The 22,484-nt window shown below is 43.0% G+C and overlaps 1 protein-coding gene and 1 long non-coding RNA gene across 3 annotated transcripts in view; one reads left to right on the top strand and one right to left on the bottom strand.

The window, feature by feature from the left end:
- Itga8 (integrin subunit alpha 8) overlaps positions 1-22,484 on the top strand; it is a 197,495-nt gene that overhangs the window by 87,907 nt on the left and 87,104 nt on the right. Inside the window, 4 exon segments of the mRNA NM_001173972.1 lie at positions 11,826-11,871; positions 14,376-14,483; positions 21,023-21,078; positions 21,831-21,985. Coding sequence (NP_001167443.1) covers positions 11,826-11,871; positions 14,376-14,483; positions 21,023-21,078; positions 21,831-21,985 — 365 coding nt within the window.
- Positions 14,746-22,135, bottom strand: LOC120097958 (uncharacterized). 2 transcript variants are annotated; one of them, XR_005495905.2, is made up of 3 exons: positions 21,980-22,135; positions 20,504-20,692; positions 14,746-17,642 (listed from the first exon to the last, which is right to left on the bottom strand). It is a non-coding gene; the product is annotated as an uncharacterized LOC120097958 (long non-coding RNA). The 2 variants fall into 2 exon arrangements; XR_005495904.2 differs by having other exon boundaries at positions 20,391-20,692; positions 21,980-22,084.

Here is a 22,484-nt window from a genome sequence, read left to right as displayed (position 1 = left end):
TCCAAACAGGGATCAAGACTTAGTAGGTTGAGTCACAAAGGTGTGGATACATGTACTGGTTGGAAAAGCCAGGCTGAATCGCATGCAAACGTGCACACACACACACACACACACACACACACACACACACACACACACACATCTACTTCTGAAGGAAAAAGGCTACAGTATAAGGCTAGGAGGGGTTTGGGTTAAATAACACTTATCCGACCCCAACAAATTCTACTCCTCGGGTTTCTTTCTTATTTCGGGCCCTTCCAAAGCTCCATCAGATATGAGTGAATGGAGATTTGTCCAAGGGCATGAAGAAGTCAGCGGCAAGGTAAAACAGGATTTGGAATACCTAGTTCTTCACCTTCCAAATCCAGCACTGTGCCACCCGACAGACAGCACTGCATTTAAAACAGGGCTCCAAAGGTTTTAGAGGGAACTCAAGGAGAGACCGCGTGCAAGTCAAAATTGCCCTAAATGTAAATGACCAATCGTATACCTGTGTAACCACGGATATACACCTATTTCCTGTGATTCTCCAAAGTCTGGAAACATCTCTGCAGTCTCACAGTCAGACCCGACCATCTTGCTGTGGGCTGTGTGACATTAACTGGGCAACTTGAGAGTTGGAGGTAAGAGGATCTGGAATTCAAGGTCATCCTTGGCTACATGGGAAGTTCAAGGTTAGCCTAGGCTATATGGACCCATCTGGAAAACAAACAGCAGCGACCTTCCAAGAAAAATATAAGTTTATGCTCTCATAAACCAGGCACGGGAACTCATGGAGCTCCCTTACCCTGCTCCCCGCCCCATCTCTCGTCCTTCTAAAGGAAAAGGCTAAAAACAGTGTCTCATTCTTCCCCTCCTTGGCAGTCCTTGGATGACTAGCGAAGTCATCTGCCTTCCCGTGTATTTGTTGACCATAAATGTTTTATGTGAATTCTCCCCTTATAGTTTTTCATGAGTTTGTTCATGGTTGTATCAACCCATATGAGTATTTCTTTTAACAGATCAGGCATAAATAATAACTAGCAGTTCTCTTTTTACTAGGTGTCAAACACTCTGGTACCCATTGAAAAATGCTAACCTTTGATCAGGCCAACATGGTAGCCATGATTCCCTGCTGCTTCTGTTCTTTCAAACACACTCGGGTATATTTGCTTAATATTATAATTGGAGAATTCCAACATGATTTCTTTATTTTTCTATATTTAAGATGCCCCCTCTTGAGTTGTGTTAATCTTTTCTGACAACTACTACCTACTATCTTAGGGTATATGTTTGTTTTTTTAATTTATTGTATGGGAGATGAGTGTGTCTATTCAGAGGCCAGCATGGGATGTTGGGAATACTGTTATTGATCTCTGGCTTATTGCCTTCAGACAATGTTTCTCACTGTATCAGAAACTCACTGTTTCTGCTAGGCTAGGCGCCTGCTTTTGCCCCCAAATACTGGAGCTAAAGGCACAAGCAAGTCATAATTGGCTTTTTAGATGGGTGCTTGGATTTGAACCCATGTCCCCATGCTCTTACTCACTGAACTCCCTCTCTCCAGGTTTCTTTGGATGGTCTTATAACAACTCTCATTCTCCAGAAGAACTCTAAATTAGTAAATCTTGTACATGTATGTGTGCAAGTGTGATATACACAGGCATGCACACATATGCTCACCTGTGTGTGCACATCTGGCAGCCAGAGATGGACAATGTGTGTTTCCCTGTATCACTGTCCACCTTAGTTTTACTACAGAGTCTCTCACTGAACTTAGAGCACAGGCATACAGCTAGCCCACTTGCATCAGCCACCCTCAGGAATGTCCTCCCCAGCCCTGACACTATAGACACATCCCACAGCTGGATTTTACACGGGTACTGAGAATCTGACTCTCAAGCTTGCACAACAAACACTTCGCCTACTGAGCCATTCCCCAGCCCAGAAAATCTTATGGAGTTCCAAATAAAAGGGAACCGTCAAAAGGCCTTTGTTGTAGTGCTCTTCAGATTAGGGTGTTTCTCAGGACAATGAGACAAGGAGAAGCTTCCAGAAGTGGGGTTATTCACAGGCAAGAAAGGCTGCCTGAGCTTAGAGGGTAGAGATACATGGGTGACAGAGACTGCTCCAGGAAATGATCCTGAGTGAAGTTGCGGTTTTGTTGTTCTTGTAGTCTTGATTTTTTTGTTTGCCAATATCATGCGGTTTTCATTATGATAGTTCCACAGTCCAGCTTGAAATCAGAGATGGTGATGCCTCTATAAATTCTTTTTATTTATATTATTTTGTTTATTTATTCACTTTACGTCCTGATCGCAGCCTCCCCTGCCTCCTCTCCTCCCAGTCCCATCCCCTCCTACCCTTTCCTCTTCTCCTCAGAGAAGGGGAAGCCCCTCTTTGGTACCACCCTACCCTGGGACATCCAGGTGCAGCAGGACTAAACACACTGATGAAGAATTAGTGGAGCACTGTCACCTCTCTGTTGATTCTGAGCCCTCCTTCTCGGAAGTCTCCCCTCCTCACTGCCCACTCCCCACCTGACCAACCTTAAGCACACCCTCCAAAGGAAATCAGCCTTTGGAACAAACTTTCAGCTCTAAGATTTCCTTCCTTGTGAAGGCAGACTGTGTAGCCCAGGTGCTCTCTTGACAACTTGGGTGTTTTTCTTCCTCCTTATTAAAGTTAAACCAAAAACCTATTTAAATTATTATAAAAATATTTTAAATTTAAAATGGGGGGAGATGGATGGCTAATCTCTGAGGTCAAGGACAGCCCGCTCTACAGAGTGAGTGACAGGACAGCTGGGCCTGCACAGAGAAACCCTGTCTTGAAAAATCACAAACCAACAAGGTAGTTAATATGCTCAATTCGGCCGCACATATACTGAAAATGACAGTTAGGGGACTGTAGTGTAGAACACGATAAATGTTGCTCATCCCTAGTGACCTCACCTATTACTGGGTTACTTTTTCTGGACAACTGACCCTGCCTTTATGCTAATGTCTCCTTTCTGTTTCCTTAAGAAAACCCATCCTGCCTCAAAAGGAAAACAGATTCTGCATTTCAGGCCAGCGGGGTCTTGACAAAAGCCTGAAGCATTTGGAGAGCGTTTTCTGATTGCACGGAAAGAAGGATCTTAGTTGCCAGTAACTTCTTCCAGAAAAACAAGACAAAACAAAGACAGCTAATGTGTATACGCAGAGGAGGGCAACGCTTTTCACTTGGTTTCGGATTTGATTTTGAGGCATTTCTTACAAAACCGAGAGCTCACCTCGCAGTGTATAGGACCTGTTATCTATAAGGGGGTTGTGTAGAAGGTTCACACGGTTATGGAGGCACAGAACAGCAGCAAAATTACGCTGTGTCCAGATTACCAGCCTACACAGAGTGGCTGACAAGATGGTTCAGAGGGCAGAGGAGGTTGCAAACAAGCTCAGTGGTAGCAGTCAGACCCCTGAGGGCAAACTTCCAACTCAGAATTGTTTAGTAAGCATGACTTCTGGATGTGCATAGATATTTGCGCATGCACACATACAATACATATATATTGCATATATATATACAAGAATATATTTATATGTGTATAAAGGATATATAGATATGTAAATGGATACACAAACATCCATCCTACATTGTGCAACACATTGCGAGGCAGAGGGATAAAGAGAGAAGCCGTGTGCTACTCATCAAAACCATCCTATCTTTTAGAAAGACAGATTACTTAGAACCGAGACCAGTGAACCAATTCTCCTCCCTTCGAGAGATCTAGCCAACGTGACATCTTTTCCAGCAGGCGTAAAACCAGGTGGGGGTCTCAAAAGACAAGCACACTTGTGTGGTAGGTAACTGTTGGACTCCGAATAACTGGCCACACTCTCACGAAGGAAAAAAAAATGTGGCCTATTTTCCTGTTAATTTAATTTTTCCAGAACTGGAAAAACTCCCTCCATGAAACACAGGAATTAAAGAGTTGAGAAGGATGGCTCTCATCTTTGTCGTCGGTAGGAGTCTGTCTCTGGGCTTATTGACTCTAATGACAGTCTGGTGGGATGGAGCCTCCACATCGCTGTCTAGGCTCTGGACGCGGTGTGCACATGTGTACACTTCTTCCAGTGCCTCTAAGGTGCAAATACATGGCAGGACCCCCACTCTGGCTCCTACTAACCTGTTGGGATAAGCATGGTAATTCTTCATGCTGCTCGCCCTGAGAATATGGACTCGGCCATATTTACTCTTTTATTTAGCAGGAAGTTGTAGGCCTCAATTTTGTATCTGGCCCCATGCCCAGTACCACAGATGTGAAGATTTGTTTCCTTTTCCATTTATTTTAACCCACACTGTTGCATGAAGTCTTTGCCTAGGCAAACACAAAGACTTCTGCCTTCTGAGGGCTTATAATTTCATGTTCTTTCACTTTTCTTTTAAAATCACTTAATCTCTCCCTCTCTCTTTGGTGTGTGTGTGTGTGTGTGTGTGTGTGTGTGTGTGTGTGTGTGTGTGTGTTATAATGGTACATACATGGCACAAGTGTATAGTATACATGGCACAAGTTCATACATGATGATGAAAAGGCTAGGAAAGGACATTGGGTAAATTTCTCTGCTTGTCTTAGTCAGGGTTTCTATTTTTGCACAAAACATCATGACCAAGAAGCAAGTTGGGGAGGAAAGGGTTTATTCAGCTCACACTTCCACATTGCTGTTCATCACCAAAGGAAGTCAAGACTGGAACTCAAGCAGGTCAGGAAACAGGAGCTGATGCAGAGGCCGTGGAGGGATGTTACTTACTGGCTTGCTCCCCCTGGCTTGCTCAGCTTGCTTTCTTATAGAACCCAAGACCACCAGCCCAGGAATGGCACCACCGACAGTGGGCTGGGCCCTCCCACCCTTGATCACTGGTTGAGAAAATGCCTTACAGCTGGGTCTCATGGAGGCGTCTCCTCAAGGGAGGCTTCTTTCTCTGTGGTAACTCCAACTCGTGTCAAGTTGACACACAAAACCAACCAGTACAACTGACCCCTTGTCAACTTGACACACAAACACATCCACCCTTACTTTAAGCCTCAACCCTTACTTTCTTTTTCATCCCCAAATCTAAATAATTTTAAAAGTCTCACAGTCTTTACAAATTCTTACATATTAAAATTTCAATCCCTTCAAATATCTAATCTCTTCGAAAGTCTTTTTACAATTCAAAGTCTCTTAACTATGGGCTCCACTAAAATTTTTACTTCAAGAGGGAAAAATAATCAGGGCAAAGTCACAATCAAAAATAAAATCAAACTCTAACTGTCCAATGTCTGGGATCCGCTCACCATCTTCTGGGCTCCTCCAAGGGCTTGGGTCACTTCTCCAGCTTTGTAGCACACACCTTGTCTTCTAGGCTCTGGCTGCCTATACTCCACTGCTGGTGCTGTTCTTGGTGGTCATCTTATAGTACAGTGTCTCCACTGGACTGCACTTTCACAAATAGCCTTGCATAGGCTCCTGTCGTGGTGCTAAGCCTCAACTTCTCTGTATGATTCCTCCAGTCCTGGCCTTTCAACTGCCATTGAGGCTGCACCTTCACCAATGGCCTCTCCTGGCCTCTCACTGTGCCAAACATCAGCTGCTACCCCTTCACGTTTCAAAACCAGTACCCACATAGGTGACTTATACATTACCAAGTCTGACTGCCAATAGGAAGTACAATTGTGACTGCCTCTGGAACACAGCTTCTCTGTGCTCTTGAAAAACTCTTCCCAGAAGATTTCACTTCAATGATGCTGGTCTCTTCTTAATCATCACTAATTTATTAGCTCCAGCTGACCAGCATCAGTAGTCCCAGTAATGCAAAGGTTTCACATTAGTAGTTCTGATATCTTGTTAATCACAGCTGAGTGGTCAGCCCCAGCTAACCAAAATCACAGAATCTCCATAATCAAAATAGCAATGGCCCTGATAAGTCTTTAATCTTCCCTCTGAAAATTCACAAGAAAAGCCTCATCTTCTGCACTGTTCTCAACATTATCTTCCAAGCTCCCACAGAACATCCCACAGAGATCATAACATCCCAATGGCTCTTCTAGCTCAAAGTTTCAAAGTCCTTCCACAGTCCTCCCAAAAAGATGGTCAGGCTGTCACAGGAATACCCTTTTGCTACCAATTTGTCTTAGTCAGGGTTTCTATTCCTGCACAAAACATCATGACCAAGAAGCAAATTAGGCAGGAAAGGGTTTACTCGGCTTACACTTCTACATTGCTGTTCAATACCAAGGGAAGTAAGGACAGAAGCTCACACTGGGCAGGAGCTTGGGGACAGGAGCTAATGCAGAGGACATGGAGGGGTACTGCGTACTGGCTTGCTTCCCCTGGCTTGCTCAGCTTGCTTTCTTATGGAACCCAGGACCACCAGCCCAGGGATGGCACCACCCACAAGGGGCCCTCCCACCCTTGATCACTAATTGAGAAAATGCCTTACAGCTGGATCTCATGGAGGCATTTCCTCAAGGGAAGCTCCTTTCTCTGTGATAACTCTAGCTTGTGTCAAGTTGACACACAAAACCAGCCAGTACACTGCTGCTCTCCACCTTATGGCCTTGGAAGAAGGTCTCACACGAAGTCGAAAGCTCATAATTTGTGCTAGGGTAGCAGGCACTGAGCTCTTGGGATTCTCCTGTCTCTGTCCCCCAGTGCAGGGGTTACAGGTATGCACAGCAATGTGTGCTGTTTACCTGGGTGCTGGGAGTCAACATCAGGTCTCCGTGCTTGAGGAGCAAGCACTCTTACCCATTGAAACCCTTCAAATGAACGTTAAGATTTAATCTCTTTTTAGCTAAAGGTACGATATTTGGATACAAATGTTTTACTTTACCCAGTCCTAAGAACAAAGCCCATGGTCCTCTTGAGACTGTAACAGAGCTGTCCATCCCATCATGTCAACAGATAACATTCAAGTGAGGCTACCCATGTTATACCCATCTCTGGTTTGGGGGTCTGTGAGTACACAGAAGAGTTCATATTCTGGGGACAATAAAAAATAAAATGCACAAGTATCCCCAAGGACAAACATGTAACAAAGAATACACGTGAAAACAATCAGAGAAACTAAAATTCTGATACAAGTCATTAAGCAGAGTTTTTGAACTGCAAGATTTAGGAACATAGACATCTGGCTGCAAGGACTTAAGGCAGAAACTGGGTAAACTGCAGCCCTCTTCTCTGGGTTCTCTAATTCCATAAACACAACTCTCTTTAGATGCCTTGTGCTTGATTTACTCAAACAATCGAGTGTACACTGCCTCCTCTGAGTCAAGTCCCGAGTCTCCTATTCCAGACTCCACATTAACAAAACAGAAAGGGTTTGTCTGAGGTTTTGCTCTAGATGTTTGAGCCCACTACGGAAGAAAAAATATTCAATGAGAATTATTGTATCTTAGGTTGAATGGTGGTCCCCAAACAGACAATAACCCAGGGACTAGGAAACACATTGTGTATTGGAGATATGGATAGAGAACAGACGAAGGGAGACTCAGAAAGGAGGGATGTGATGAGGATCTTCACAAATCTGGATGCCACTGTGGGCAGATATGGCTTCTTCCGGCTGGGGACATGAGCAGACAGGGAGAGACACCCCTCCAAGTGACTCAACTCAGACACACTGTTGCCTAGTTCTAGCTCCCAGCCCTAAATGGTTGATGTTATTCCCAGGAGTCACCCTGGTGGTGGAGGGGAAGCCAGGTAGAAAAAGAACTGACCAGACACCATGGTGCTCCGTTGTGCTGAGTCGTTTAGCTCTGACTCAGCAAATGGCCGAGCTTCCCCTTTTTCCTCCGTAAACTTACTTATCCTTCTCTTTCACCAGACTCAACCACAATGTGCTTCATTCTGGAGCCCTTACTCCCCACAAGGCCACGCTCTGTACACTCTGTAGATTTAGCCAGTGTCGTTTGTCGTTTCTAATGTATTTCCACCAAGAGTTGCTATAAATTAGATAGAGACAAACAAGCTGGGAGCAAATCACTGAGACAGTGGCTGCCCCTGGAAGAGTCCAGGGTTTCCCTATTGCTGGCACTCAGACCCACCCTGACCTGCTTGTGTGACATCAGTGCGTTATAATCTAGTCCTCCTAACATTCAGTTTATTGCTGATAAACTTTTGAGTTTCCTCTCTGAAAAGAATCACTGGAAAGAATTTTTTGATAGAACATTGGGTTTGTGTGCTATTATTACTATAGTTACTGAAGAACACAAGGATAATATTTCAGTTATTTAACAGGTTTTGAACTACTTTACTGAAGGGGAACCCATTAAGCGTACTCTGGGAAGAGGGAGGGTGCTATCTGACTGATACTCAGAATGTCACATTTGCAGACAAAGATCCTTGCTCCCTGGGTTGTACTCTGTAAGAGAGATAAGGCAGTGTATGTAATGGGCCAGACTTTCCGTCCCTCTGCAGCTTGTAATTTTTTTTTCCCCTTTGCCTTTTCTTGGGTCATCTGTCTTGAATCTAGAGGATGGCAAAAGAATGCCATGGTGAATTCTCAAGCATGTCTGACACACTGTCCTATGGGCGGAAGGCATTTGGAAGCCACCTTTTCAGATGTCATACTGTCATTACAATGAGGTGCCACTGCCTTTGCAAGTGTCCATGAGCAGTCTGAGCTCCTCCCATGTTTATACGGCTGTCACTCTGCAGTGGGCACTCGGGAACATTCCATCTGCTGCTTCAGACTTTTAGCTGTGTGCAGATAAAGCTGAGCCAGGTCTCTCGAGAAATGCTCCGGGACCAGAAGTGTTTAGGATTCCGTTCATTTTCTTTGCTGCTTGGGACACATTTGCATACACATTTGCATACGTAGTCAGAGATCTCAGAGATGGGAGCCAAGCATAAAGGCAAAACCTGTTTACATTTTACACATACCCTATGCACGCAGCCTGGAGGTAATTTTATACAAAATTTTTTTTTATTATTAACTTGAGTATTTCTTATATACATTTCGAGTGTTATTCCCTTTCCCGGTTTCCGGGCAAACATCCCTCTCCCCCCTCCCCTTCTTTATGGGTGTTCCCCTCCCCATCCTCCCCCCATTGCCGCCCTCCCCCCAACAGTCTAGTTCACTGGGGGTTCAGTCTTAGCAGGACCCGGGGCTTCCCCTTCCACTGGTGCTCTTACTAGGATATTCATTGCTACCTATGGGGTCAGAGTCCAGGGTCAGTCCATGCATAGTCTTTAGGTAGTGGCTTAGTCCCTGGAAGCTCTGGTTGCTTGGCATTGTTGTACATATGGGGTCTCGAGCCCCTTCAAGCTCTTCCAGTTCTTTCTCTGATTCCTTCAACGGGGGTCCTATTCTCAGTTCAGTGGTTTGCTGCTGGCATTCGCCTCTGTATTTGCTGTATTCTGGCTGTGTCTCTCAGGAGTGATCTACATCCGGCTCCTGTCGGTCTGCACTTCTTTGCTTCATCCATCTTGTCTAATTGGGTGGCTGTATATGTATGGGCCACATGTGGGGCAGGCTCTGAATGGGTGTTCCTTCAGTCTCTGTTTTAATCTTTGCCTCTCTCTTCCCTGCCAAGGATATTCTTGTTCCCCTTTTAGAGAAGGAGTGAAGCATTCACATTTTGATCATCCGTCTTGAGTTTCATTTGTTCTAGGCATCTAGGGTAATTCAAGCATTTGGGCTAATAGCCACTTATCAATGAGTGCATACCATGTGTGTTTTTCTGTGATTGGGTTACCTCACTCAGGATGATATTTTCCAGTTCCAACCATTTGCCTACGAATTTCATAAAGTCATTGTTTTTGATAGCTGAGTAATATTCCATTGTGTAGATGTACCACATTTTCTGTATCCATTCCTCTGTTGAAGGGCATCTGGGTTCTTTCCAGCTTCTGGCTATTATAAATAAGGCTGCGACGAACATAGTGGAGCACGTGTCTTTTTTATATGTTGGGGCATCTTTTGGGTATATGCCCAAGAGAGGTATAGCTGGATCCTCAGGCAGTTCAATGTCCAATTTTCTGGGGAACCTCCAGACTGATTTCCAGAATGATTGTACCAGTCTGCAATCCCACCAACAATGGAGGAGTGTTCCTCTTTCTCTGCATCCTCGCCAGCATCTGCTGTCACCTGAGTTTTTGATCTTAGCCATTCTCACTGGTGTGAGGTGAAATCTCAGGGTTGTTTTGATTTGCATTTCCCTTATGACTAAAGATGTTGAACATTTCTTTAGGTGTTTCTCAGCCATTCAGCATTCCTCAGCTGTGAATTCTTTGTTTAGCTCTGAACCCCATTTTTTAATAGGGTTATTTGTCTCCCTGCGGTCTAACTTCTTGAGTTCTTTGTATATTTTGGATATAAGGCCTCTATCTGTTGTAGGATTGGTAAAGATCTTTTCCCAATCTGTTGGTTGCTGTTTTGTCCTAACCACAGTGTCCTTTGCCTTACAGAAGCTTTGCAGTTTTATGAGATCCCATTTGTCGAGTCTTGATCTTAGAGCATAAGCCATTGGTGTTTTGTTCAGGAAATTTTTTCCAGTGCCCATGTGTTCGAGATGCTGCCCTAGTTTTTCTTCTATTAGTTTGAGTGTATCTGGTTTGGTGTGGAGGTCCTTGATCCACTTGGACTTAAGCTTTGTACAGGGTGATAAGCATGGATCGATCTGCATTCTTCTACATGTTGACCTCCAGTTGAACCAGCACCATTTGCTGAAAATGGTATCTTTTTTCCATTGGATGGTTTTGGCTCCTTTGTCAAAAATCAAGTGCCCATAGGTGTGTGGGTTCATTTCTGGGTCTTCAATTCTGTTCCATTGGTCTATCTGTCTGTCTCTGTACCAATACCATGCAGTTTTTATCACTATTGCTCTGTAATACTGCTTGAGTTCAGGGATAGTGATTCCCCCTGAAGTCCTTTTATTGTTGAAGATAGTTTTAGCTATCCTGGGTTTTTTGTTATTCAAGATGAATTTGCAAATTGTTCTGTCTAACTCTTTGAAGAATTGGATTGGTATTTTGATGGGGATTGCATTGAATCTGTAGATCGCTTTTGGTAAAATGGCCATTTTTACTATATTAATCCTGCCAATCCATGAGCATGGGAGATCTTTCCATCTTCTGAGGTTGTCTTCAATTTCTTTCTTCAGAGTCTTGAAGTTCTTATTGTACAAATCTTTTACTTGCTTGGTTAAAGTCACACCAAGGTACTTTATATTATTTGGGTCTATTATGAAGGGTGTCGTTTCCCTAATTTCTTTCTCGGCTTGTTTCTCTTTTGTGTAGAGGAAGGCTACTGATTTATTTGAGTTAATTTTATACCCAGCCACTTTGCTGAAGTTGTTTATCAGCTTTAGTAGTTCTCTGGTGGAACTTTTTGGATCACTTAAATATACTATCATATCATCTGCAAATAGTGATATTTTGACTTCTTCTTTTCTCATCTGTATCCCCTTGACCTCCTTTTGTTGTCTGATTGCTCTGGCTAGAACTTCCAGAACTATATTGAATAAGTAGGGAGAGAGTGGGCAGCCTTGTCTAGTCCCTGATTTTAGTGGGATTGCTTCAAGTTTCTCTCCATTTAGTTTAATGTTAGCAACTGGTTTGCTGTATATGGCTTTTACTATGTTTAGGTATGGGCCTTGAATTCCTATTCTTTCCAGGACTTTTATCATGAAGGGGTTATACAAAATTTTTAATAATTTTGTGTGTGAAACAAGGTTTTCTGGTATGGAATTTTCCACTTGTAGCCTAATTCCTTGCTAAAAGCTTCAGATTGGGAGGGCATTTCTGATCCGGGCTTTCAGGTTCATTGATTACTTCTGTAAAACTTATGCATGGATTTTGATTTTGCTTTTTTTTTTTTTTCAGATTTACTTGTCGGGGCATTTGGAGAAGGGAAAGTGGCCGTGTACAGGTACGTGACTGCTGGTCCGTAAATGTTCTGCATTACCTGTGTTTCCCTTACACTAAAGATGTTGCCCTAAAGATGTTAAAGACCCATCCCATCTGTTTATTCTGGAGATGGGACCCATGCACCTTTAAAACTCTGTGTGCAGTTTTCCCTCTCTTTTTAACCTTTCTCTCATTTCTATATACGTTTATCCTCATACTTTTTGTGTGAAACTCTAGCCCCTATCAATATAACTGACATTAAGTAAGGCATTAAGCTCACCCAAACAGAAAATGACCCATGTTTTAGGTGGATCCGAAGTCGGACACTCTATGGTTTGGGGATCATTGATGTCCACAATTGTAGGACAGAATCACGACAGGCGGAATGTGACTGCTCACACTCACTCCTACACCTGAGTGTGGACAAGAAGTAGGGGAAAAGAACACACCAGGAGTCAGTCATCCCCTCCCAAGCAAGACCTGCTGCAGGACCAATGCAACAGCACCCATGCAGCCGTACCACTAATGCAACACCAATGCAGCAAACCTGGATTCAGAATGTGACCCTTCCACATACTGTTTGATTTCGGGGAAAGCTCCTATAGCCTTCGGAGCCTCTGGTTCTCATCTGTAAGCTGGACTATCAAATCAATATTTATCTCATGAGATTACTTCTGTCAAAAGACTCAGTGAGGATCTGAATGTAAATTATACTAAGTAATAACTGGTTAGGTAGTTGGGGTTTCTTAAAAGATTTACTATGAGCCCAAGAAACTAGGTTAGGATTTCAAGGCAAGGTCGTGCATGTATGCATGGACACAGACCTGCGTGTGCAGGTGTTTTAGGCATAGGATGCTAATGTAGTAAATTTCCAGAGAGATCCTAAGGTTAGCTCTCCTCAAATCAGTAAGCTTCTGCTCCTCAACCCCAGTATAAAAACGCATCATGGATGGATTTGGGCCAGCCATTCTCACTAAGGTTATGGAGAACCAGAGAGCTGAAACCCCTAGCAGCTCTCAGTAGGAGGCTCAGCTTTTTTATGGCCATGAACTGACTTCACCAGAACCCTGGCTCTGTCTGCACTCCCAATCAACCACGGCTCTGGACCAATCCTACATTTCCAATGGTCTGCTCCAGCCTGTTGCTGGCACAAGGACTTCAGTGCCTGTGGATCCTTGCAGAAATAGAAATCCTGTCACAGGCAACTCTGCTCACAAACACCCCAACGCCCACACCAGAATGTTCTCCATCCTGTCCCTCACTGTTCTTGAAAGGATTATCACCCCTACCTTCCTCCACTCACTCAGAGGTGACTGCCATTGCAAACCTTGAGCATGCCTGACACCATTTTATCATCTTATGTTTACAGATGATACAAATTTGAAAATAATACTCCACAGATAACATCTAGACGCTTTTTAAAAAAACAATTCCGGTAGTCTCCATGTTATCATCACAAAAATGCGTGAATTAGTGGCTTGTACAGCACTTTGCCCTTAAACATGGCCATCCCTTCTGTCTGTCAGAGGAAACCTATTCACCATGCCACCAAGTATATACTAAACTCTGGAAACTTTGGCTCTTGGCTAGTATCTCTTATACTTAAGCTTCAAAGCTGCTTCACTCTCCTGCTCTCTGATTGACTTTCTTGTCTTGTTACCCTCTCCTCAGATCTATTAGAATTACCTGGAGAATGTGTGTAAGATTCCAGCCTTGGCCCTTACCCATGGAGGTTCGAGTTCCACTGACCCACGATATTGTCTGGGCATAGTGTTTGCTAGAAAGTTCCTGAGTAATTACACTGTGCAGACAGGATTGAGAACCACTGCTCTGGGAAAAGAACAGAACGGTTCTATAATCCTACTTTCATGTGTTCAGCTAAATCTGCAAAGCCTAGCTATAAAATTACCGATCAATTTGAAAAATTATCTATGAGCCAACAATTTTAAAAACCCCCAAGTACTTTTTATGAGTCACTGTGCCTTGGGGTTAGACAGCTGGCTCAGTGGTGAAGAGAGCTTACGGTCTCACAGAAGACCTGAGTTTGGGTTCCATCTCCCACATGGTGTGGCTCACAATTACCAGTAACTCCATCTCTGGGACTCTTGATGCTCTCTTTGGCTTCCCAAGTAACCATCATGTGTGCACACACAATACATATAAATAAAAGGAAAACAGATCTTTGAAGAAAATAGATGTCTCCCAGGTCATGAACTTCAAGAAAACAGTAGTATAGTTTAGTAGCATATGCATGTCATATTATCACAAGATAGTGAGTCTGCTGGATAAAGAAAGGAAGCCAATGAATGTGTGCTTGTTAGGCCTCCAGCACTCTTTTCAAGACTTCTCTACTCTCAGGTAGTTTAGAGATCAGTGGTTGGGTGCCCATTTGTTCATGACATGAGCAGGATTCATTGGTCAAGGCTGGGTATGTTGACGGTGGCTTCTAGAGGAAGAGTTCCTTTCATCAGAAAGGATCCCTCTGTGACTTGTGACTTCCATTCATCCCTGGCTTTCTCCCTACAGAGCAAGGCCAGTTGTAACAGTGGATGCCCAGCTTCTGCTGCACCCAATGATTATCAACCTTGAAAATAAAACTTGCCAGATTCCAGAATTCCCGACTCCTGTGGCCTGGTAAGTTAGCTCATTGCTACTCACATTCTAACATGGGTTCAAATTGCCTAGTGTCTTATTTTTAAAAAAATACAGATATGGGTGCAGAAAGTCTGAGGTAGGGCCTGAGATCATGCACACTGTGGATCTAGAAAAATCTTCGAGAGGATGTTGAGATTTCTGAACTACAGACCAAGACTGAGTGACAAAGAGTCAGTGTTGCCAGAGGAACATCATGTGCTGCTAAGCTCTGACTTACACAGGGCCAGCGCTCTAACCTACAGGCTCTGAGGTTAAAAAAAAAAAAAAAAGACCCAAACATTTTGGAAAAAAGTCAAACTTTTCCATGGCACTCTGAATGTTCTCTAAACCCAGAACACATCAAAATACCTTGACTCTTACTTTTGCATGCTAAATCTGTTGTGTCTCTCTTTAAAAAAAAAGAAAAATAAACTAGTCGAGATTACTTAGTTTCAGCACAACTAGATAGAAGTTCAGCGTTATAAAAAAGGAGATTTTTATACCCTGAGATGTTCTTGTGGCCATATTACGAAGGACAGTAGGAAAACATGGTGGACCCAGCTTTTGATCCAGCTTGTCACTTGAAATGACAGAACGGAACTGGGTTATAGCCCATCCCGTGAAAAAAATACCAGCTTGTTTGTTAATGTGGGGTTCTCCAGGCCTCAGAAGACGATATACCATGGAACCAGGGCATTTCCTCTGGAAAATCAGCAGAGATTTTGAGATTTTTGAGATTGACCCTCATTTGCCCTGTGAATGTTCAGAAAGCATCTTCAGTTCTTGAAAATATTAGAATACAGAAGAAGCCAGTGCTGACGAGGAGAAGCTATTTTCGGCCCACCCTAGCATGTTGCTGAAGGCCTTAGGACAGGAGTTCCTATGGGAGTCAAAGCTGTGGGAGATGAAGGATTAAAAGTTCCAGGATCCTGAGGAATTCTTTGGAAAACATCCTGTCATGGGGAACCCCTAGTGTGGGAAGGCAGGGCCTCTTCTTTAACTGCCTATGAAAGTGGTTGGGAAATGCCCCGAGCACATTTTAAAACGGTTTTAAACCATAAAGTAGTATAATGAAACCCGATCTGAGAAAACACAGGAGAAAGCCAGCATTTCCCTAACGCCTGGCATGATTAAATGAACACCACATAGACTCAGAGTGCTACTTGGCTGGAAACATCAAGACTAACGTTCTCCAAGGAGCTCTTGTTCACACCTCCAAAACCCTGGGTTTCCACACTGCGTTCTTTTAAGAATAATGGCAACACTCCAGTATAGAACGTGTTTATTTTGAAATAAAGGACCTTTTTCCCTAAGAGTTTTAGTTTTATTGATTAAAGAAAATGAGGGGAGAGAGGGGGGGGGATTGGAGTCTCTTTCAAAAGATATAGGACTATTCACTTCTGTTCAGGAAAAAAAATACATTTTTTTTCAGTCTTTGAAATTTTTCATATGTATATAAAATGCATCATGGTCACCCCACCCCTCACTCCACCCTACCGCCCCTCCCAGGACCCTCAGCACGTCTCCCTCACAACTTCTTGTACTTTTCTTGTAGTTGTTTGTTTATTCACTTAGCACACTCACTCCTGCATGTGTGTTGATACATGCAGGAACACAGATGGTCACTTAGTAGGGCACTGGGAACCCAGCAGTGTTAACAGTACTGAGGACCAGCCACCCTCATCTTCAGCAGCTGTCAGCTGCCAGTAGCCTCTGCCAATGCCTTTCCTTTGGCAGCTATTTTCTTGTTCCCTGAAGTCACAGCACTACGATAAAATGGAACTTGTTCTGCGAACAAATTATACTGCTGTTATTTAATTCTATCACACTACTTCTATTTAATTTGATTGTATCCTCTTCTGAAAAACACTTAATTTTCCTTTTTTGTTTGTTTGTTTTTAATTGGATATTTATTGGGTATTTTATTTATTTACATTTCAAATGTTATCCCCTTTTCTGGTTTCCTCTCTGGAAACCCCTGGTCTCCTCCCTCCCCCTGCTTCTATGAGGGTGCTCCCCAGCCACCCACCTACTTCCACCTTACTGCACTGGCATTCCCCTATACTGGGACATCGACCTTCACAGGACCAAGGGCCTCTCCTCTCGTTGATGTTCAACAAGGCCATCTGCTATATATGCAGCTCGAGCCATGTGTCCCTCCATATGTACTCTGGTTGGTAGTTTAATCCCTGGGGGCTCTGGGGGATCGGGTTGGTTGATATTGTTGTTCTTTGTGAGTTGCAAACTCCTTCAGCTCCTTCAGTAATTTCTATAACTCCTCCATTGGGGACCCCATGCTCAGTCCAATGGTTGGCTGCAAGCTTCTGCCTCTGTATTTGCCAGACTCTGGTTGAGCCTTTCAGAAGACAGCTATATCTGGTTCCTGTTAGCAAGCACTTCTTGGCATCTGCAATCTTGTCTGGGCTTGGTGTCTGCATATGGTATAGATCCCCAGGTGGGGCAGTCGTGGGATGGCCTTTCCTTCAGCCTCTTCTCCACACTTTGTCTCTGTATTCCCTCCCTTGAGTATTTTGTTCCCTCTTCTAAGAAGGACTGAAGCAAACACACTTTGGTCTTCCTTCTTCTTGAGCTTCATATAGTCTGTGGGTTGTATCTCGTTATTCCGAGCTTTTAGGCTAATATCCACTTATCAGTGACTGGATATCATGTGTCTTCTTTTTTAACTGGGTTACCTCACTCAGGATGGTATTTCCTAATTCCATCCATTTGCGTTCATGAAGTCATTGTTTTTAATAGCAAGTGGATGCCTTTCCTTGTGTTTTGGAATAGTCAGACACAAAGTTAGGGGTTGAGGGAGTATCTCAGTGGTAGACTATACTCAGAACCCAAAACCAACCAACCAGACAGAAGCTAGGAGGCAAACAGCTGCCGTGTGTAGCATGCTTTGAGGATATAGAATGATTCATGGATCGTTTACCCAAAGTGTTTCAAAGGCATCTTTGCTGTGACACTGGCCTGATCAAACATCAGCGTATACTGTAGTGAACTCTTTTGCAAACTCCAGTCACAAATCATTCCTCACTTCCTTCCATGTGTCTTCCTGTGTCATTCAGTCAGCTGTCTGGGTTTGGGCTTTGTTGTTCTTATTGTTGGGTTTCTTTTGTTGTTGTTGTTTTTTAATATCTGCTGTTGATGTTACTTAGAAAAAAGGAAATGAAATTCAGCATAATAAATATTAAGATAATTGGTTGCAAATGAGAAAACTACTAATATTTTTCTATTTTGCAAACATAAAACAAACTAGCTACTTCTCCAATCTGAAAAAGAAAAGAGAGACTTTTTTCAGATATAAATGACATCACGTAAAATCTTTCATCATTAGAGTTGGATTGGTAATAATTGGGCCAGTGAGACGGTTCACCTTGTAAAGGCTCTTGCCACACGTGCCTTGGGACATGAGTTCAGTCCCCAGGACCCTGGTAAAGGTGAAAGGAAAACCAGCTCTACGGAACTGTCCTCTGACCGCCACAGGATCTCCATAGCATGTGTGCTCCCCAACACACATGTCAAGGACATATATGCATGATAATAAATACATAATTTAAAATTAGTGATTGCTCGCCTTGTGATTTCATTGTTCTATTGTCCATGCATGTGGTGTTTGTACGGTGTATGTATTGATATATGCGTGCACATGGGCATGTGGGTGTGAGAGCCACAAATTGACATCAGCTGTCTTCCTTAACCCACCTCCATCTTGGTTTTGAGACAGGGTTTCCAGCTGAGCCTCCGTCTCATGGATTAGGCTACCCTGGCCAGCCGTGAGCTCTAGAGCAGTGGTTCTCAACCTTCCTAATGCTGTGACCCTTTAATATGTTAAGCCCTTCATGTTTAATACGTTTACCCTTCATGTATGACCTTAGCCATAAAATTATTTTCATTGCTACTTTGTAACTGTAATTTTACTGTTGTTATCCTTATAATGTAAATAGCTAATATGTGCAACATCTGATGCAACCCCTGAGAAAGGGCCATTCACAAGGTGTCTCCATCCACATGTGGAAATCCACTGCCCTGGAGTCTCCTGCCTCTGCACCTCTTCCTCACTGCCCACCCCAGCACTGGATGGCTACTGTTGGCCCAGATGCTGATGATGTAAATACAGACCCTTATGCTTCTACAGCAAGCACTGGGCCAACAGAGCATCTCCACCATCTGGCTTTGTGTTTTGAAGCCCCATTTTGCATTTATCCCGTTTTCCTTACTGTATAGAACCACAAACAGACTTACACCACCGGCGCATTTTCCACCGGTTCCTGGCAGACGAATAGCGTGGGGATCACGTTGTGGACTTCCTGCCTTCCGTGTACACCAGCACGACTGCAGATAACTTTATTTACATAGACTCAGTGAGAATGCTCAGTTGATTCCATGTGGGAATTCGGGGCTTTGTTTTATTTTATTTTTCAATTAAAAATAATCAGACTACTGGGCTTGGCTGAATTTAAACATGAAATCATAGCTTAAAATTACATTTTGAATTAAGTCACATGTCACACATTTGCCTGGCACAAGTCACAATTATCTATGGACCTGATTCTTTGGGATCAAACTCATGATAAGTCTTTAGACATTGATAATAAATATTTCTCTATATTTGGAATGAATCTGCTCATCCACCAATATAGAATTTTGAAATTAGAGTTTAGAACAGAATTGTGGAAAAACTGCCACTCAGGAAAGATATGTCAGTTAAAGCCATGTTTAACCTTCTGGGTTCAGCTTGGAATGCTACTGTAAATAATTCAGCAGGCTGTCGCAGTTATAGTAAATTTGGATGAAAAGAGTTAAAGTCATCCAATCGTTAATGAGATTGACTGACAGGAGGATGAAGAAAGAAATATCGGTGTGCTTGACATAATTCATAAACTGAGAATAAAGCCTTCAGTTGACAGCATTTACCAAATCCCTCCTTACCAAAGCAACATCCATATTTATAGTTCTAACTTACTCCTTTGTGAAAGCTATATTGCTTCACCTTGTATAAAACAATTAACGTCTCTAAACCTGTTTTAATTTTATATATCGATAAGTTCATCATAAATGTGACATTTCTTGGGCAAAGCTTTGTCTATTTTGAGGACTAGTGCATCAGTCAGATATTGGTCAGTGCACCATGGTAACACATGCCAAGTGCTTATGGAAAAACTGAATATTGGAAGGCCAATATTCAGAAAATTTAAAGATACGTCTACCCACCGACCTTCCTTGAATAATTCTAATTGAACAAGAAATGGGTCGGAGTCTGTGATTTCTCTGGGGAAGTGGTATAAACACTTGTAATAGCACAAACATCTCAGGAAACTTTTGACTAAATAGTGTGTGGCAAATTACTTACCCTGAAGGGAGGCATTGACTCAGGTCACAGAGATAGATGAATCCCAGATGTGACACATTTCTCTTACGTTTGATACAGGAAGCTCACATCCAACTAAAGTGTGATTGGAGAGTCTTTGCTGTTTTGAATCCCATAGAAATACTCAAATCACACTAGAATTTTTAGTAAAACCTTTTAGGGCTGCCATTCAATCATCCGTCTCTTACACCTTTACTCTCTTGGCAATGTGCACAGGCCCTGTCTGCAGCCATGACTGTTAGGCTATTATTAGACTCTTAGACTAGGAAGGAGGTGAGGATATTTGGTAAACTCAGGCAGAGACAAGTAGAGGTTTCTCATTCAGTCTATGGCCACAGACCAGGGCAAGTTCCGGTCATGGGACAATCACGCCTACCACAAACATTTCTTGTGTGGAAGGAAGCGCATGCTGAAGGTAAATTACAAAACGCCTTCCAGGCAGTTGTCACTGTCTTTTTACCCACATCGCTGTGCGCAGCTAGCTGGAATCAGCTGTTTTAACTTTTTCCCCCTCTCTCCTTTCCTCTCACCTTCATTATTATCTCACTTCTTGCACGGTACCGAGTTCTAGTCTCCTCCCAGCAGAGGGATGGATTGATGTGAAAACAAGCATGCTGCTCCATGTTTAAGATTAAATGCACACCTCGCCATGACTTCAAAGCTCCATCATGCACTCATCAAACAAACCAGCCAACTGCCCATCTTTCTGGGGGCTGACTACATTGAAAATCTCCCAGTGCTCAAGCGGAGCCATGCTTTTCCACAGCCTTTCCACCAGGGTGTTGCCCATTTCTTTATTCCATGGCACAAAGAGTATATTCGCACGTAGTCACTGCATAAAGACATCGGGGGTATCAATTAATCAATTGATTCAATCTCTAGTAATATTTTCAAGTATTTGCCTTCCTAAGCAAAGCTACCTGTGTCAATTGTATTAGTATTTGCACTGAGCTGGTGTGTGTGTGTGTGTGTGTGTGTGTGTGTGTACTCACTCGTGTACTCACACATGCATATGTGTGTACATGTATGCACATGTGTAGGTGTATGTAATTAAGAGTATGAAGGGAAGCCATGTGTTCATTCTATCTGGAAGGATGGGAAGGAAGTTCTCAAATTCAAAACTTTACTAACCAATGAATTACTGACTACTGTCTTCCCACAGCTTTTCTTTAAGAGTCTGTGCATCTATAGCAGGCCAGAGCATTTCAAATACAGTAGGTGAGAATATTTTCATTTTATGCTATCCTATGCAAAGTAAACATGACACAGACAATAGAACACTAAAGAGCCCTTTATGAAAGCTCAGGTTTTTATTGTATATTTAAAAGCTATTGAATTGATACTGTTATAATAATGGGCATCCGCTATCAAAAACATAATTGTTGGAAAAGTGGCATGCTGTAGTCTTTGCATAAGTGGAGAGAGACCGGTTGTGCATTCTTTCTGAACAAGCACGAGGGCCAGAATTGAGGTCTTCAGTGCTGTATAAAAGCCAAGTGTGACAGATGCCTCTATGATTCCAGTACTGGAGAGGTAGAGACAGGCCCTTCCCAGATCTCCCTGGCTAGGTACCCTAGCCAAACTGGTAAGCCTCAATGAAAGACCCTGTCTCAAAAAATAAGTGGGTGGAGGAAGCAAGTAAGACAGCCAGTGTCACCCTCTGGCTTCCACGTGCACCATACTCACAAACAACACACACACACACACACACACACACACACACACACACCTGCATGCATAAACACATGACCAAGTGCTCTCACATACACCACACATGCATGCAAAGTCACAAAATATTAGATACTGGGATGATTTTTTAATACATCAGCTTATGTGTGGTCCAACTAGGAAAAGAAATAGTTTTCCTCAATAACCATCTTGAAATGACCCCCTTCCCCCCGTCAGTACAGCATTTACTCAATGCTTCTCCCAACACGGTTTTGTTCACTCTCTGTCTGTCTGTCCTTTAGCCCTGATGGCCGAGGTGCAGTTAGATTTCCTGAAGCAAAAAGGAGCCATCAAACGGACCCTCTTCCTCCACAACCACCAGTCCCACCTCATCTTCCCCTTCGTGATGAGGCAGCAAAAATCCCTCCACTGCCAGGATTTTATGGTTTACCTTCGAGTAAGTTCTCTGAAAATCCCCTCTGGTATTTATCTCGTTCAAGTTCCAACCGTTTCTATCTGGTTAGCCGTCATGCTTGCCGTAGACACCCACATCCGGCTGTTCTCACTTTTGTGGGAGGAGACGCTAGCTTACAGCAGGATGTGTTCTGACTGACCCTGGCTTCAAACAGCCCAGTGATTTGTTACTCATAATTTCTAAGGCTTCTCATTTGTTTTGGACAAAATGCTGCTCATAACATCTGACTCAGGTGGTCTTCACTTTTAACTGCCTCCCCTCCCTCATACATAAAAGTTCAACACAATTTATTTCATTTTTTTTGTCCTATGTGGGTACATCCTGTTAGGTTTTTATCAGGATACACTTAGAGCTGGCTTGGGGAAACATTTAGACAACCAAGATTTCATTACAAATAACATGTGAGTGTGCTTATAATGGTGATAAGGTTTTACAAATCCCCATGAAATTTAAAAATCAAATTATCTGGAACCCAATTGTC

The sequence above is a fragment of the Rattus norvegicus genome, chromosome 17 (assembly GCF_036323735.1).
Source record: "Rattus norvegicus strain BN/NHsdMcwi chromosome 17, GRCr8, whole genome shotgun sequence".
Classification (NCBI taxonomy): Eukaryota; Metazoa; Chordata; class Mammalia; order Rodentia; family Muridae; genus Rattus; species Rattus norvegicus.
Note: the sequence above shows the minus strand (reverse complement) of the source record. Positions and strands in the feature narration are given on the sequence as shown.